The 15,503-nt window shown below is 44.6% G+C and overlaps 1 protein-coding gene across 1 annotated transcript in view; it reads left to right on the top strand.

Moving 5' to 3' along the window:
• LOC147750532 (C-type lectin domain family 10 member A-like) overlaps nt 1–15,503 on the top strand; it is a 171,700-nt gene that overhangs the window by 129,487 nt on the left and 26,710 nt on the right. Inside the window, exons 7-8 of the mRNA XM_086929586.1 lie at nt 2,010–2,161; nt 3,339–3,451. Of these exons, the coding sequence (XP_086785712.1) occupies nt 2,010–2,161; nt 3,339–3,451 (265 nt within the window). The remainder of the gene's footprint in view (nt 1–2,009; nt 2,162–3,338; nt 3,452–15,503) is intronic.

Below are 15,503 nucleotides of genomic sequence, written 5' to 3'. Positions count from 1 at the left end.
ACGGCTGCGTATCGGGAGCCAATGGAGATCCCTAATGATGTTTGTAACTGGTGCGAACTTGGGGATCCCAGCCAGCATTCGTGCGGCTGCATTTTGGATTGACTGCATCTTATTTGTCACTCGGACTTGGGCATTTAAGAATAGAGCATTACAATAGTCCAAGGAGGACAGGACTAGTGAGCTGACCAGTGTTTTCCCGGCCGTGTTCGGTAGGAAAGGTAGTATTTTCCTAATCATTCTCAATTTCATATGAGCTGAAGCCGCAGTTTTATTCGCATGTGCCATAAAATTGAGGCCAGCATCGAAGATGACGCCTAGATTTCTCACTTTGCTAGCTGGACTCGGCGGGGGACCGAAAGATGGTGGCCACCAGACAGGTGACCAGCCCGGGGAGAGGTGACCGAAGATGACCACTTCAGTTTTTTCTGAATTGAGTTTCAGACAATTCGTGGCCATCCAGTCACCTATTGCCATCATTCCTCTCGTGAATCGATTGGCCACTTCCTCCCCGTCCCCTTTGATAGCCAGTACCAATTGGGTGTCATCGGCGTAGGAGGTCAGGCTCATCCCAAATGCTTTGATGACATTTGCAAGGTCCGACACGTAGATATTAAATAGTGTCGGACTCAGGGATGAGCCTTGAGGGACCCCACACGGCAGAGACACCTTCGATGATTGGTAGGGTCCTAGAGATACTGCTTGTGATCTATTGGCCAGAAACGATACAAGCAGGTCCAGAGCAGTTTTCTGGACCCCCAGTCGTTCGACACGGTCGACTAAGATCTTGTGGTCGACCGTGTCGAAGGCCGCCGAAAGATCCAGCAGTACCAGGAGTGCTGTCTAAGTGTGCAGGAGATATGTCTAAGCAAAAATAAAAATATTGGGCCAGACCATAATTATGGGCACCATATATGGCCACAACACTAACAGGTCCGCATCCGTTTACCTCGTAATGAGGTCGTTTTTATTGTCTTTGTTCTAATTGGCCTTTGCTAAATATATCACTGTTTTGGTAGGACAATGATATGATATGCTTGGCTATTCTGCAGTATGTAGCATTATGCTATGAAATACGCTTTATAGAGCTTCTAATATTAATGGGCCATTTTCATTAATTGTAGTGTTGTGTGAGATAAAATAACTGAACCCTAGTGGCTTCTGATGGACTACATAGAACTGTGATGTAAGCTATAGAGCGTAGTGAAGTAAATGCAGGTTTAGAATGTTGAGTTTGCGGTTACACGCAGAAGATTAAAGACATGTGTATACTAACAGCCTGATTCATCATAGACCCGTTTTGCGAGTCTATAATAGCGATTCATAAGGAAAACGGGATTCATGTAGGAATCGCAAAAAGAATTGCGATTCCTACACAATCCTTATTTGCGATTAGCAAATTGCTAATCGCAAATAAGGAATAACTCCAAAAGGCCCATAGGAATGAATGGGGAGTATTCCTTATTTGCGATTAGCAATTAGCTAATCGCAAATAAGATAGCGAACGAAAGGGTGCCAGGGGTGTCCAAAGGACACCCTGTAGCACCCCTAAATGCAAATTGAAACAGGTGTTGCGCACACACATGTCCAAAGGACATGTGCGTGTGCAACATGCAACTTAGAAAAATGCTTTTAAAAGCATTTTTCCAAGATTTCGCTATTTACCACGAGGTTTGACCTCGCGGTAAATAGCGGGCCGAAATTGCGAATTCGCAATTTTTAAATGGATGATGAATTGCATTTAAGGACTCTCAAATAGAGATTCCTTAAATGTAATTCCTCGCAAAATTGCGAAATCGCTATTACCGATTTTTGCATTTGGGATGATGAATCCCAAATGCAAAAATAGCGCTTGCAAAGGGCCAGATTCTCAGAATCTGGCCCTTTGCGAGCCGATTTCGGCTTGATGAATAAGGCTGTAAGCTCGGTGTGTGGCATTGTCGTTGGTGAGTATCCAGACTGGGAGGATGCTACACTAATCATTCTTTCAAATGTCACTTCTGTGTTGCCAGCTAATCCGTGCGGGACAGGCCCTGAAGCCTGGGAGTATTATGGTGGGAGTTGCTATTTGTTCTTGAATGTGAAATCCAACTGGATGGCTGGAAAGATGCAGTGCGAATCTAGGAACGCGACCCTGGCTGTCATCACCAGTGAGGAAGAACAGGTAAAGGGAGCTACATGGTGGTTGAATGCCTTTAACAGCACTAGTTACCGATAGAAGAAAATGCCTATCATCAGTGAAAGAGACAGTGACCCCTACTTTAAAACATTTGAATCTGAGGATATATAGTGGGCAAAAAACATCAATGGATTCTAATGTGGCCCGAGAAATTACCAGTGGCTGAGATATATTCAAGCATTATACCCAGCATGTTTTTTGTATTCTTGATTGTGACACCTTAAGTGTGATGGGGTATACACCTGTTACAACGCAACTTTTACAACTACCTACCATTACAACGCAACTTTTACAACGCATACCATTACAACGCATTGCGCTGGGGGGCGCTCTAGGATAGGGAATAAGTTTAATTTACTATCCAACACCTTCCCTAGTGTCCACGGGGACTGGAGTTGGAATAGTAAATTATACTTACCACTATCCAGCACCTCTAAGCGCTATGCGTTGTAATGGTATGCGTTGTAATGGTCGCGTTGTAATGGTAGGTAGTTGTAATGGTATGCGTTGTAACGTCATACATCCGTGTGATGGATATGTCCAGACTTAGGTCCTGGGTTCACTGTGCCAGTGGAAGCAAGCCACTCTGACAGGAGTGTCCAAACTAGGTCAAAACTGATTTCAGGTTGCTGCTTGTGTTGGCTCAGAGAGGACATGGCTTGGTAGATTTGGCTTGATTGTTCTAAGTGGAGCAGGACCAGGGCTGAGTTGCAAATGGGAGAGTGGATGGTGGGCATATAAAAGCCCACCATCCACCTCTGAGTAACTATCAGTGGCTGCGATTACTTCAAGCAGTCCACCTATAATGTTTTTTTGTATTCTTTAAAGAAAAATTGGACAGAATGGTTTGTTTAACCCCCCCCCCCCCAAAGTTTCCATTAAGCCATTTTGTTGGGTGCCTCCTCAGTTGCATTCTACGTAATTCCTAGAAGATTGACTGGTATAAAATTAATCTTTGTGAGAAATAAAATAATAAAGCAGGCATTTGTGGAGCGCACATTCCTACTCAAGGAGGAAGCCTAATGCTGCTGCCATGGATGTTTATTGACAGATATGCCATCATTAGACTAGGCTGCATGTCCGTGTTATCGATCTTGACGTTTTTTTTGAACAAATGGAGTAATTCACTGAAATCTCATGGCTTCTTTCACATTCTTTACAGAACTTCATCACAAGCAAAACTATTGAGCTGCGCTATTGGATTGGTCTCACGGATAAGGACGAAGAAGAGGAGTGGCAATGGATAGATGGAACAGACTACAAATCCTCTTTTACGTAAGTAGCCAATGAGCTGAGGGCCATTCAACCCACTGGCAACTGGGTAAGTAATGGTGTTGGCAAACAAAAGATGATGATGGACGGAGAACTGATACTTTTAAGACACTCACCCCCAGTCACAGATCTAAGTTGAATCCATCATTGTGCTTTGGCTCACTTCGCCACCCCAGTTCTAACCCAGCCATGTTCGAATCAGTCTTGACCCTGTTCCTCATGGAAACAGTCCAATCTGAACTGCCAAGCTAGGCCTTCCCTGGACCAAAAACAAGCATCCCGGGACCACGTCCTGGGTAAGACCCGCCATTAGCCAGGGTAGCTTGAATCCAGTGGCAAAGTGAGCAAGGGAATGAAGTCTGTGCATACCCGCCAACTTAGGGTGAACAAAGCAAATAAAAGGAGTTGATGGACGGAGTGTTAAAACATTTCAGACACTCACCCCCAGTCACCGATCAGGGTTGACTCCACCATTGTTCTTTAGCTCACTTCTCCACCCCAGTTCAGACCCAGCCATTTGCAAATCAGTCTTTACCCTGTTCCTCATGGGAACTGTCCAGTCCGAACTGACAGCCAGGTCTTCCCTGGACCGAAAACAAGCATCCTGGGGCCAGTTTCGAGGTAACACCCCTCAACAGCCAGGCTGGGTCCCATGATTGATTCAACCCAGATCTGCGACGGAGGGGGAGTGTCTGAAAAGTTTCAGCGCTCCATCCATCATCTCCTTGTGAATGCTAAGTTGACAGATTTATATAACTGAAAAGTTTCGTTTTTGCAGTTAAAACTGCTCACAGTCCCAAAGATATGCAAAAAGGGACAGCATCACAGGAAAACAACAAAATGTGAAAAAGTGTGTTCTGGTGGAAAACACATTAAATTGATGTAGATCAGTCCGGATTTGTACCGGGACGAAACTTGTCCTATAATATACGCACGGTGCTAGGTACCATGCAGCATGTGCGTCAGGATGCGAAGGCCGTCGCTATCTTCCTGGACATGGAAAAGGCGTTCGACTCTGTCGAATGGCCATTCATGCTGAAGGTCTTGCGCCGCATGGGGTTGGGGGAGCAGTTTTTACAAATGATCGGCGCACTGTACTGGCAGCCAGTGGCTAGGGTTCGACTAGGAGATCAGGTCTCGAACCCATTCCCCATTAGCAGAGGCACGAGGCAGGGCTGCCCCCTGTCTCCGCTGTTATACGCTCTCGTGGCTGAACCGCTCGCGTGCTCGCGAGAGTATCACTGGCACAGGGGAGTTAGCTTTCCGTCCTACAAAATAGTTATTTCAACGTATGCGGATGACATGCTACTGTATGTTCGCAATCCGGAATACAACCTTTCGCCGGTTCTCCGCGAGGTAGTGTGCTTTGGAGCCCTCTCGGGCCTAAAGGTCAATTGGGAGAAATCAGTGGCGTTTCCCTTGAACCCGTTGACGGATCGCTTCGACATGGAATTCCCGTTACGTTGGTCGGCGGACCCGGTACGGTATCTTGGCATAATGATCCATGCGGATTGGTGTAACTACAACGCAGGCTATTACAACGCCTGCTGTTACAACGCGGTTTTTACATCGCATACCACTACAACGCATAGTGCTTTTAAGCGCTGGATAGTGATTTATTTAATTTACTATTCCAACTCCAGTCCCCGTGGATAGTAGGGAAGGTGTTGGATAGTAAATTAAATATATTCCCTATCCTAGAGCGCCCCCCAGCGCAATGCGTTGTAATGGTTTGCGTTGTAATGGTTGCGTTGTAATGGTAGTGCGTTGTAATAAATGCGTTGTAAGTGATGTTCCCCGATCCACGCTGATCCAGAGGTGCTTTTCAATGAAAACTATGGGGTGGCTTTCAGTAAGTGTGAGGACGACGTGGACAGATGGTGTAAGCTCCCGCTTTTCTTGATTGGCCACCTAGCCATCATGAAGATGGTGATTCTCCCGCATTTTTTATTCCTGTTCAACACACTGCCCATCATTCTATTGAAGGCCTTCTTTCGAAACCTAACAAAACTCATGATCCGTTTGGCTTGGGGGGGCAGACAACCACGGGTCCCATGGAGCACTCTTACACTCCCGTGTGCTCTTGGTGGCCTGGGTGCGCCGGATCTGGAGAGGTATTATAGAGTGGCCCAGGCTGCACACCTGCACACATGGATTCATGGTGATGATAACATCCCGCATGTACGGATGGAGCGACTTTTTGCGGAGCCAATTCCACTTCCGGCCACAATCTGTACCCCGGTTGACCGTAGAGTGGGCGTTTTAGACTCGATCACGGCTACGAAACACGCCTGGAACGCCTTGCTACAGGCGAGGGAGGAAGTGCTACCATACTCCCCTGCGATGGCGGTGGAGTGGCTGCAGTGGCTGGCTCCTATTGGGGACAGGAACGTACCCAGAGCGCTGCATGAGCTGGGGCTTAAGTCAGCGGGGGACCTATTTGAGGATGGCAAGGTAAAAACGTGGGACCAGATCACCCAGGGCGCTGAGGGCCCAACTCTGTTACAGCGGTTCCAGTTCCACAGACTTCGGAGTGCCATGAGAGACATCCTGGGCCCAGATCTAGCCGAGCCACCGGACATCCCAGAACTCTCGTACGTCATAGCGACGGCGTCCCCACGACACTTGACGACACATCTATACAAGAGCAGTGTGTCATGCAGAGCACAGGAGCCTTCCAGATCCTGACTGGCTTGGCAAGTCGACCTCGAGATGGACATAGATGATTCGATGTGGGCGTACTGTTGTGCCAACACTAGGAAGCTATCCCTGAACGGTCGCCACAGGCTGGTACACTTTAAATTCCTGCAAAGAGTTTATTATACTCCGGAACGCCTGCATCGCTATGGCCTTAGACAATCCCCTGAATGCGAGCGCTGCCACGCTCCGGTGGCAGACTTCCTACATACGGCGTGGGGCTGCCGCAGGCTATATGAATTCTGGGTGGCGGTTATTTCGGAATTAAGCGAGATACTGGACCATGAACTGCCGGTAGATCCGGCGTTGGCCCTGCTGGGCTATTCGAAACCCCTGCCGGTAGCGTGTAGAAGGTTGGCGGACATGGGTCTACTGTTGGCGAGGCGTACAGTGGCGCAGTGCTGGATGAGGGGCCCGACCCCGACAAAAAAGAGATGGGCCAGGGACATGGTATACTGCTGCACACAGGCGGAACATTACAGCGAACTCCTCCCCCCCACTAGTAGACCTAAGAACTTCTGGGGACTATACAACATCTTCAGGACCACTAGGGGGGACACGGGGGATGCGCAGCGGGAGGAGGAGGGGGTTACACAATAGATGACTCCACTATACCTCTGTCGCAGGATCTTAGTCGAGGATGGAGATACAGGGATAGGAGAGACAGGGCGACGGCTGGGTGGAGTATTGAAACCTGGCTGTCCCGGGGTGTGGAGCGGGCGCTAGCATAGAGGGGTGGTCACACGAAGGGACAGGTGGGCACATTCCCAGGCCTTACAGTGGGAGCCACACCAGGGTCGAGAGAGGGGGACACCAACACAAAGACTGACACATGGCAAATTCAGTAGCAGCCGGAGCAGTGCACAGGCGGGATACTGTGAGAGAGGGGGAGGGGTAGGGGGAGTTCCAGGGGAGTTTTCTACTTGTTTCTGCATATGGGGGGATGGGCAGGTTTCCGTAGGGGGGGAGGGGGGATAAAATAAAAAATGCACCTACATTCCCAGATTCACGGCGTACGACCTACGTAACATTCCTTCCATGAGCTTCGAGATACTCTCAGATACATCGTCATTGTGTTGGCAGTGGTCTATGGGGGGTCGAACCATGGTAAGGTGATGTAGCGCTGCCGTACCCCCGGGTTGACGGCATAGGGCTGTGTACTTCGCATGTACGGTTTGTGGTCTGTATGCATTATTACATCCGTGTCGCTTTGCCGGCCCGGAGGGTTGTAGGCGTAAAGCTGTGTATAACTTGGTCCACTTTAATAAAGGTGTTTAAAAAATTGCATTGATGTAAATATTGAAAATATTTGAATGTTAAGTTCTTACTCAAATAATACATAGTTTACCTTGTTAGGCATTCTTAACACAAATTACACTTCCCATTGTAAGACTTGGACCAATATGATACAGTATCCCATATACATTTGTTAAGAAGCTGACTTAACCCTATGAAATCTCTACCTTTTTCCTGCTAGGTGCTTTCATTGTAATTAAGTGAAATTAAGTTGTGCAGTGCTCATCATGGTATGCACAGTTCAGAGGATTCGCCCAAAGAGAATTTCGTTTGTTTGTGCCCTTTTTTCCTTCAGACATTTTTCAAAATATGCTTTAACATAAATTAGGTAAACTGGATAACCTGTAACCCATTTCGAGTTAGGCAGCCATTCTGAAAGGGTCGGGAGGGTTGACTCCCTCTAGTGACGTAATATAGATGTCTTAGCCATGGCCAAGTCAATCGCTAGCCATGATTGAGCATGTTCGGGGGTACTGTGCAATCCATATAGTGGAGGAGGAAAAGACATATTGGGGAGAAGTCTGTAGTTAAGATCTAGGCCCCACCATTGGCCACACAGCGGCCCTATATGAAGCCAGAGCCAGACAGATCCAGAGAATGAGTGGGGGGTCACAACCCACTTCCTTACATCTCCAGCAAATGTTGTGGGGGAGAAGACCAGACATGTGACATTTCTGAGGAGTTCAATATCAGTTATGAAGGATCTTAATGTAAGTGAACTTTCATTTTGCCTCCCAGAGTAAAGTATCATCAGTGCTCAGGAGTTTCGCCCAGTCCTCCAGGGTATATTCTCACTGTCACTTGATCTGCCAACGTGTTCTGGTGGATTCCCTCGCAGGGGTGAGGAAAAAGTTATCAATCAGCTGATTATAGAGCTGTAACAATGACGATCAATGCCCTCAGGATCAGTTTGATGCATTATAGGGTCCACCTCTCGATAGCCTTAATTCCGTCTGCTGTTATAGCCCAGAATATTAGGTGATTAAGTGAGGGAAGGAAAGGGAAGGGAAAAGCTGTGAAGGAGACTTGGAATAAGCACAACATACATTAATCACTCCACACATTGTTTAACATAATAAATATGTTCCCCATGGGAAACAGCATTTAAATTGCTTGCGCTAAAATGCATGTGATTATGACGTGGTTGTTACAACAACCGCTTTGTTACAACGCAAGCCACTACAACGCAAGTCGTTTTACGACTTGCTGTAGGGGTGCACAAAACTAAGGAATAGTATAATGTACTATTTCAACACCTTCCCTACTGTTGCACACACTGGAGATGGAATAGTGAGTTATACTATTCCTAAGTCCAGCACGCCCCCTACAGTAAGTCGTAGAAACGACCTGCAATGTAATGGCTTGCGTTGTAACAAAACGGTCGTTACAACGACCGCGTTGTAATGGCATGCGTTATAGAGCATGCGATGTAACATTGCATAATCGTTCCCTATACCTTAAGCTTTAGCTGTAACAAAACAAAAGAATATGTTTGCTCTTGTAATTCAAGGCTGAGGAAGAGGCTGTTTCAAAAGTAGTATGTGTGTCCTTATGCTTCTCTAATGACCAAGCTAAATAAATAAGAAGTAGATGTAATTTATTTATACTGTGAGAAACTTTGTCTCACAAGGAACCAAAGTTCCTGGACTCCACTTGACCCCCTGTTAATTTTAGTCAAACAAAAAACACAAAAGAAACCAAATGTGAAAATCTTCATGAGAGAACACTTTTTCCAAACACAGCTCTTGTACCAAAAAAATGAATTACTTCTGGTAAACACTCCTGGTCTATTTAATCATACATGAAGGACCATAAGAAAAAGTTATTTCTCCATTATGTTTTCAATAATATGAACTCAGGATCTGGAAAAATAGATAAAGCAGTGCTATTTCAAGATGTAGTTTGTAGAAAGCAAGTTCATCTCTTGATTTAATTAAGCACTTACTTCCATGTCCTCACAGTTTAAGCAAGTCAGCAAATAATTCACTCCTCCAAAGATGTATGACTTCCTATGGAGATCTTCACACCAATTATAGTTTTATCTGATTTCAAACTGAGGAACTTGGGAATGTAAAAGAAAACACTCTGTCAAAATGAATATAATTAAATACAGTCTTACGGAAAATCTGCAATGTATTTGAAAGCACTTAGTTGATAAATCTTTACTCAAATGTCACGGAGAAAGCATAGATAGACTTTAAGAATGTCACGGATAAAGCACAGACTTAGACTTCTAGAATATATTAACAGGAATTGGTGCAAGTTTCCATTAAGCCATTTTGTTGCAAGAACCCTTACCACCTCACCAGTACAAGGATTTTCAGGAAAACAGCAGAAGTACCATATAGGATCCAGATAAGGAATAATTTGCCTCATTCCTCAACTGGACGCTCTTTTTATAGCTCATCCAGGTTATCGTGAGTTATTAATAACAAAACGGTATAGAGAAACTGACCTCTTCGAAGATTCATGGGACATGTAGTTCTAAACTACTCCATCCGAAATTTCTGCTTCTGTTATGCCCTAAGAATTCTCTCATAAAATCCACCATCTTGTGAGCTTATGAAATAATTTCAGTAACCTCACCCCTGAAACTTGTTTTAGTTGTAACAAGAGGCTGGAGACCACCTCCTTATATCTTCCCCAGGTCTCTATTCGAGCCAGCTGATTAACATTAAAGTATGGGGACTTACAAACCTTTTGCTAAATTTTTGTCTGAAAAACTGTTGAGAGACCAGGGCCAACCTGTCAGCCGATCCTGCGAGGGTGCATGGCTAGTGGGTATGACTCTACCACAGCTCCAGCTACGTTCTCCTTTTGACACTGGAATCCATCAGTGCTGAGCCCTCCTTGGTTGCCAACCCCGGCTTCTTTAGCAATGCTGTCAAAGGAAACTCCTATCGACACTGAAGACCTCCAGAGAGCAAAAATGTGAACTTCTCCCACCAGAAGTTTTCCTGCATAAACCAGTGGTTTTGCAGAGGCTCATGTTCAATACCATAAACCGTTGAGGTTGAGCTACTTCTTTCTGCTCCAGTCCACAGCCTGCTTTCACTGAAAGGCTGTTGACATTGGGAGGTAACTGTTCGACAGATATGAACTAGGTCACTGCATCTGAATCGCACTCAAATCATATCTGTCCTGTCTAGCACGACCAGTTGCTCGCAGTCGTCACTTTTGGTGCTATTTATATTTAAAACTTTTTTTAAATTCCAGTTTCCCTTATTGGATGTTTGTCAATTTGGTATCATTTAGTATCATTACTTCATGTGGTGGGCTACCATCCATCCTACTAATAATCCACTTTCCAACACACCCTGGACTGCAGTTTTGCAGATTCAAATTCAAAATGTTGTAAATATCAGATTTTATTATTTCCCAATTTAATTATACTCAGATTACTATTCTAAGAGGGCTGAATGGCTGAGTGTGCCCTGAGAGGGAGCCAATTCGACACAATAAATAAAGCCAGGAGATTGAATGCATCATGGATGGCTTGCTGAAATATAGCATGAATGATCAAACTCTCCTAGTAGAGAGTGTCTACCATTATCTAGGTTCTCAAAGATGAATCCCACTTTTGTACTACAACACTGTACTTCCCCAATCACTAAAGGGAGTTGAGTGTAAAGCAGATGGATTCTCATTTCACTGAATATTGTGAGTCATGGTACCCATTCACATTCAATCCAGCTTCAGCACCCTGCTCTCACATCACCTCTCATTTGAAGGAGGCTCTATTTCTATGATTCACAACCTTCAAGACAAGTTATGGTGAGGGCAACAAGATCACAAGGCTCATCCTGCTCTTAAAGCCTTGCGAAAATACAAAGAAAACAGAAAAATCAAACCACGACGAAACACACAGTCCTAGTCCATAAACATAACAGAGAAAAACACATACAGATGGACCTGGAAACTGATAAAGAGAATCCTCTAGGTGAAATGGCTTGTAAAAAAATAGGCGAAATACTTAGCACTGCATGAAAACATCAGGAAGACTAAAGTTAAGGAAACTGTGATGAGTCTTGACATTCCATGTACAGCAAAACGTTGGTAGAATAAAATAAAGAGCATTGTACCAGGGCTTTCTATTTATTCCACCTTCTTTCTCCTGTGCTGTACAAGTAATGCTTTGCTCTTCATATTCCCCCAGATCATCCCACTGCCAGAGTATTCTTTGGCTGCCTTGTGGTGAATCCCTTGTTTGGCCCTGTTAGGACCAGGAGGAGGCTTTGGACAGAGCCCCTCATTCACCAGTGAAAGGCTAGCTACACTTCATCCTGAAAGAAACCGAAGAGCCCCTATTTTGAGGTCGAGTACGAAATAATCTACTTAGGCTCCCTTGTAAGTCAAAACAAGAACATTTAACAATATTCCTACCTGTACTATAGATCTTTATTTTTTTTCTAAATTTGTTCCATCTTCTTTTTACTTGGTTAATTCTTTTTTCCACCTCTCTGTCCCCTTCATTTGCCTTTCCTTTCCCATTGTTTTTCGCTCCCTCTCCCTCTTATCTCATGCTCTTTTTGTCTTGTTTTCTGTATCTCCTGGTCTCTCACTTTCTTTAACTTTCTCAAACTACTGGAGTCCTTCCTCTGGTGTTGTCTGGGACTACCCCTCTCTCTTCTGGCCTCGCCCCTTCCCCCCTTCGCTTTCTTACAGCTATTTGATCGTCTTCTATACAGGCCTCCAGTGCGGCATACAAATGAGGGTGGACTGTTGAGAGCATCTTCCAATGGTGCATTAACCATTTGGCTCTGGGAGGGTGATGGGCAATAAACCCATTCTCTTCTGCTCTTCGTCTCTCCTACCCAACCCTCAGCCACTCTCTATTTAATCTTTTTTGAATATCATACATAATTGCTTTGCTGGTTTAACAGCGCCCTCAATGTGTTTCTCATCATTTGCTCCTAGGCAGTCTCTATATAATAGTCCTTGGGGGGTTTAGCAGTGTCTGTAATGGGTCACACCTCTGTCGCTTTCGGTCTGTCTCCAAATAAAGTACCTGGGGCCTCATTTATGAGGCTGTGCGTCACTTTTACGCTGCCGGTGCGTCACTTTTTGTGACGCACCAGTGGCGTAACAAATGCGCCTTGTTGCGCCATATTTACAAAGTGACGCATCTAGGTAGATGCGTCACTTTGTAAACCCCTGCGCTACATTATACCTGCGCCAGGTATAATGTATGCAAGGGGGCGTATTGACGCAAGGAAGGTCGTAGAAGTGACGCAGTGAAATCTGTGAGATTTCACTGCGTCACTTTTAGGACGCCGTTGCGTCAAAATCTTGCGCCTGCCTCACAGCAGGCGTAAGACTGATGCAGGCCCTTTCACATGGGGCTTGCCCCATGTGAAAGGACGCATTGCTGGAGTTGCGTCACTTTTGTGACACGCTCCAGCAATGCGTCACTTTTGCGCTTACAGATAGGTCAGAAATACTGACGTATCTGTAACTCCTTGCGGCATGATGCGTCATACATTAAATATGATGCATCAGGAATGTCCCAAGGAGTGTGCACTGAGAAGTGACGCATCGCTGCTTTCACGCAGCGATGCGTCATTTCTCATAAATGAGGCCCCTGATGTTTAAACAATGCCTCCGATGGGTAGTTTTTCCATTGCTTCTATGGCGTTCATGGGTAGACCTATAACACCCCTGTTAAATTAACAGTGTCTCCTACTGTGATTTCTATGATGCTACCGGGTGGCGCTTCAAGAGTGTCTGCATTGTTTTGCTTACCTCTTGCTCCTGGGAGATTCCATATAATACCTCTTGATGATGCAACAGAGCTGTCAATGCTTCGAATCCTCATACACCACGATGAAACCCCACTGATCGGCATTTCTGCAGTACCCATGCTTATGCGCAGCAACACTCCACTCCATCAAACCTCACAGCCTCCTCGATATATCCCGCATAGGTCAAACAACAAGCTATCCCCTTCCAACGATGCATTCCAAAGTGTGCTCAGGAACACAAAGCAAATCGAAGCGCTTGATGATTTTGCCCGGGGTATGAGGCGCTATAGAAATAATGCATCTGGGCCATCAGTACTTTGGGTCTCACAATGGGCATTAAAAGCGCTATATAAATAACTATTACAACTCTTCAATATCAAGCAAACGTTGTAAACATCTAACCTTCAGCAATGCTGTACATCCTAAAGTTATGCTCCTAAAAGTAATATTGTATTGCCATCTTGCATAAAGCATTCATGTAAGCATGGATGAAGTCATGATTAGAGACAGACAAGACTGCAAATTAAAAGGGACAAGTGAGTCAAGCTGAGCTCGAGGATCTGGCTTTTACCTAAGTGCTAATACACGTTTGTTGTGTAATTTCTTGTGTAAATTATACAACAAATGTGTAAAAACATGATGAAGTTTTACAAATTTAGAAGGGTTTTGATAAAATTAGATCACTGTATTCAGTGACATTTATTAAAAATGAAAACCTCTAAATATGTCCATAGATACATTCATGAACTGCTTTCTCAGCCCACCAGGTTACCACTGTAACATGATGCCACAAGCAAGCTAAGAGACCGCTCAGATGCTATGCACTCCCCTATAAATGGCCTATATTGTTGTGGTAGATGAGCAACATTGCAATGATTAAACAATACATAAGAGAACATTTTGTAGGTCACATACCGAACTGGATTACATCAATGTGCTCTCAAACATGATATGCAGGGATAATGCTAAACAGTGAAATAAAGGGATTTGGCTACGATCGCACAACTTGGTAAAGGCATGGACCCCAGGTTTCCTGGTTACACAATGTGCTATTTAGTTATTGGATTGACATCTTCTTCCATTTTACCTTTAACATCAAAGGAGAGTGATTTAGTTTAATTCTACAAATAATTAAATAGTGCACTGTGTTAAATAAATACACTGATCACAAGGTAAATTAATCATACAAAAGATGTCTTTCTTTAAAATAAAAATGTATAAAGTTGTAGGAAGTCAGGAGCCGATACCAGTGATCACTGCACAGGTGATGTTCGTCAGAGGAGTGCTGAAGGGCTTGGGATGTGGTGGACGGAAGGCATATATGCTTCTTTCTGATGGCACAAACTAGGGAGGCAGGCATTGGTACATTATTGTCATTTGGGGCCAGGATGGGTGCTTTAGAAGACGGACTACTGGTGTGACCATTCTGCGTTTTGACACCTTAGAACAGGGATACTCAAAGTACGGCCCAGGGGCCGCATGTGGCCCTCCTGAATTCTAAATGCGGCCCCTCTGTGAACAGCAGCACTGGGCTGCTGTTCACTTGACAGAGCAGGAACATTCAGGAAGCTGTGAAACAAATGGGCATACCTTTTTTTTACACGTTAACTAAAGTACCAGTATAGAAGAACAGAATGCCTCCTAGACAACGTATCTTTAGGATCACCTTTTGTGTTGAAGACAATTTGCACTAAACATGTTAAAACATAATAAACTCTTAGCAAACTTTAAAAAGGTGTAGTTTATTAGCATGCATGAGCGTTTTACCTTACTAGATTAGATAATATCCCAACATTAAGAGGCATTTAGTAGCAGTGATTGTTTTCAAACATGATCTTAGAAATATTCCTGCCACCACTATTCTGGAAACAATGCCATTAGGGAACTAATAGACAAGTCATTTGTTAGGTGCACCGTGTGAGTAGCCTTGGTTTATATATAACTATAACAACATTATTGTTATTAAACACAACAAAAGAGAAGGCTTTGTCCATCACACCCCCTGAACGTGTATATTTTTAGGGAATCTCGTATGTTATAATGAAGAATTTGGAGGCAAAGTGAAGTCAACCAATTACCTAGGAACACACAATTGTGCTAAGTGAAGAAGCCAGGACTGTTAACAGGTTTTCAGATTTCACATGTTGCAATTCAGCCACCAGCTGAGTATAGAGTGTTGGTGTCAGACAGAAGTTACACGAAGGCCTGGTTTGTTGTCCGCACCATGCATCTACTTTACATCCCCCTACACCCAACTTTCATCAACCCGACCCTCGCAATGCAGGCATCGATGCGTCCCTCGAGTATTTCACAGACAGTTC

Source organism: Lissotriton vulgaris, chromosome 1_1 (assembly GCF_964263255.1).
Source record: "Lissotriton vulgaris chromosome 1_1, aLisVul1.2, whole genome shotgun sequence".
Classification (NCBI taxonomy): Eukaryota; Metazoa; Chordata; class Amphibia; order Caudata; family Salamandridae; genus Lissotriton; species Lissotriton vulgaris.
Note: the sequence above shows the minus strand (reverse complement) of the source record. Positions and strands in the feature narration are given on the sequence as shown.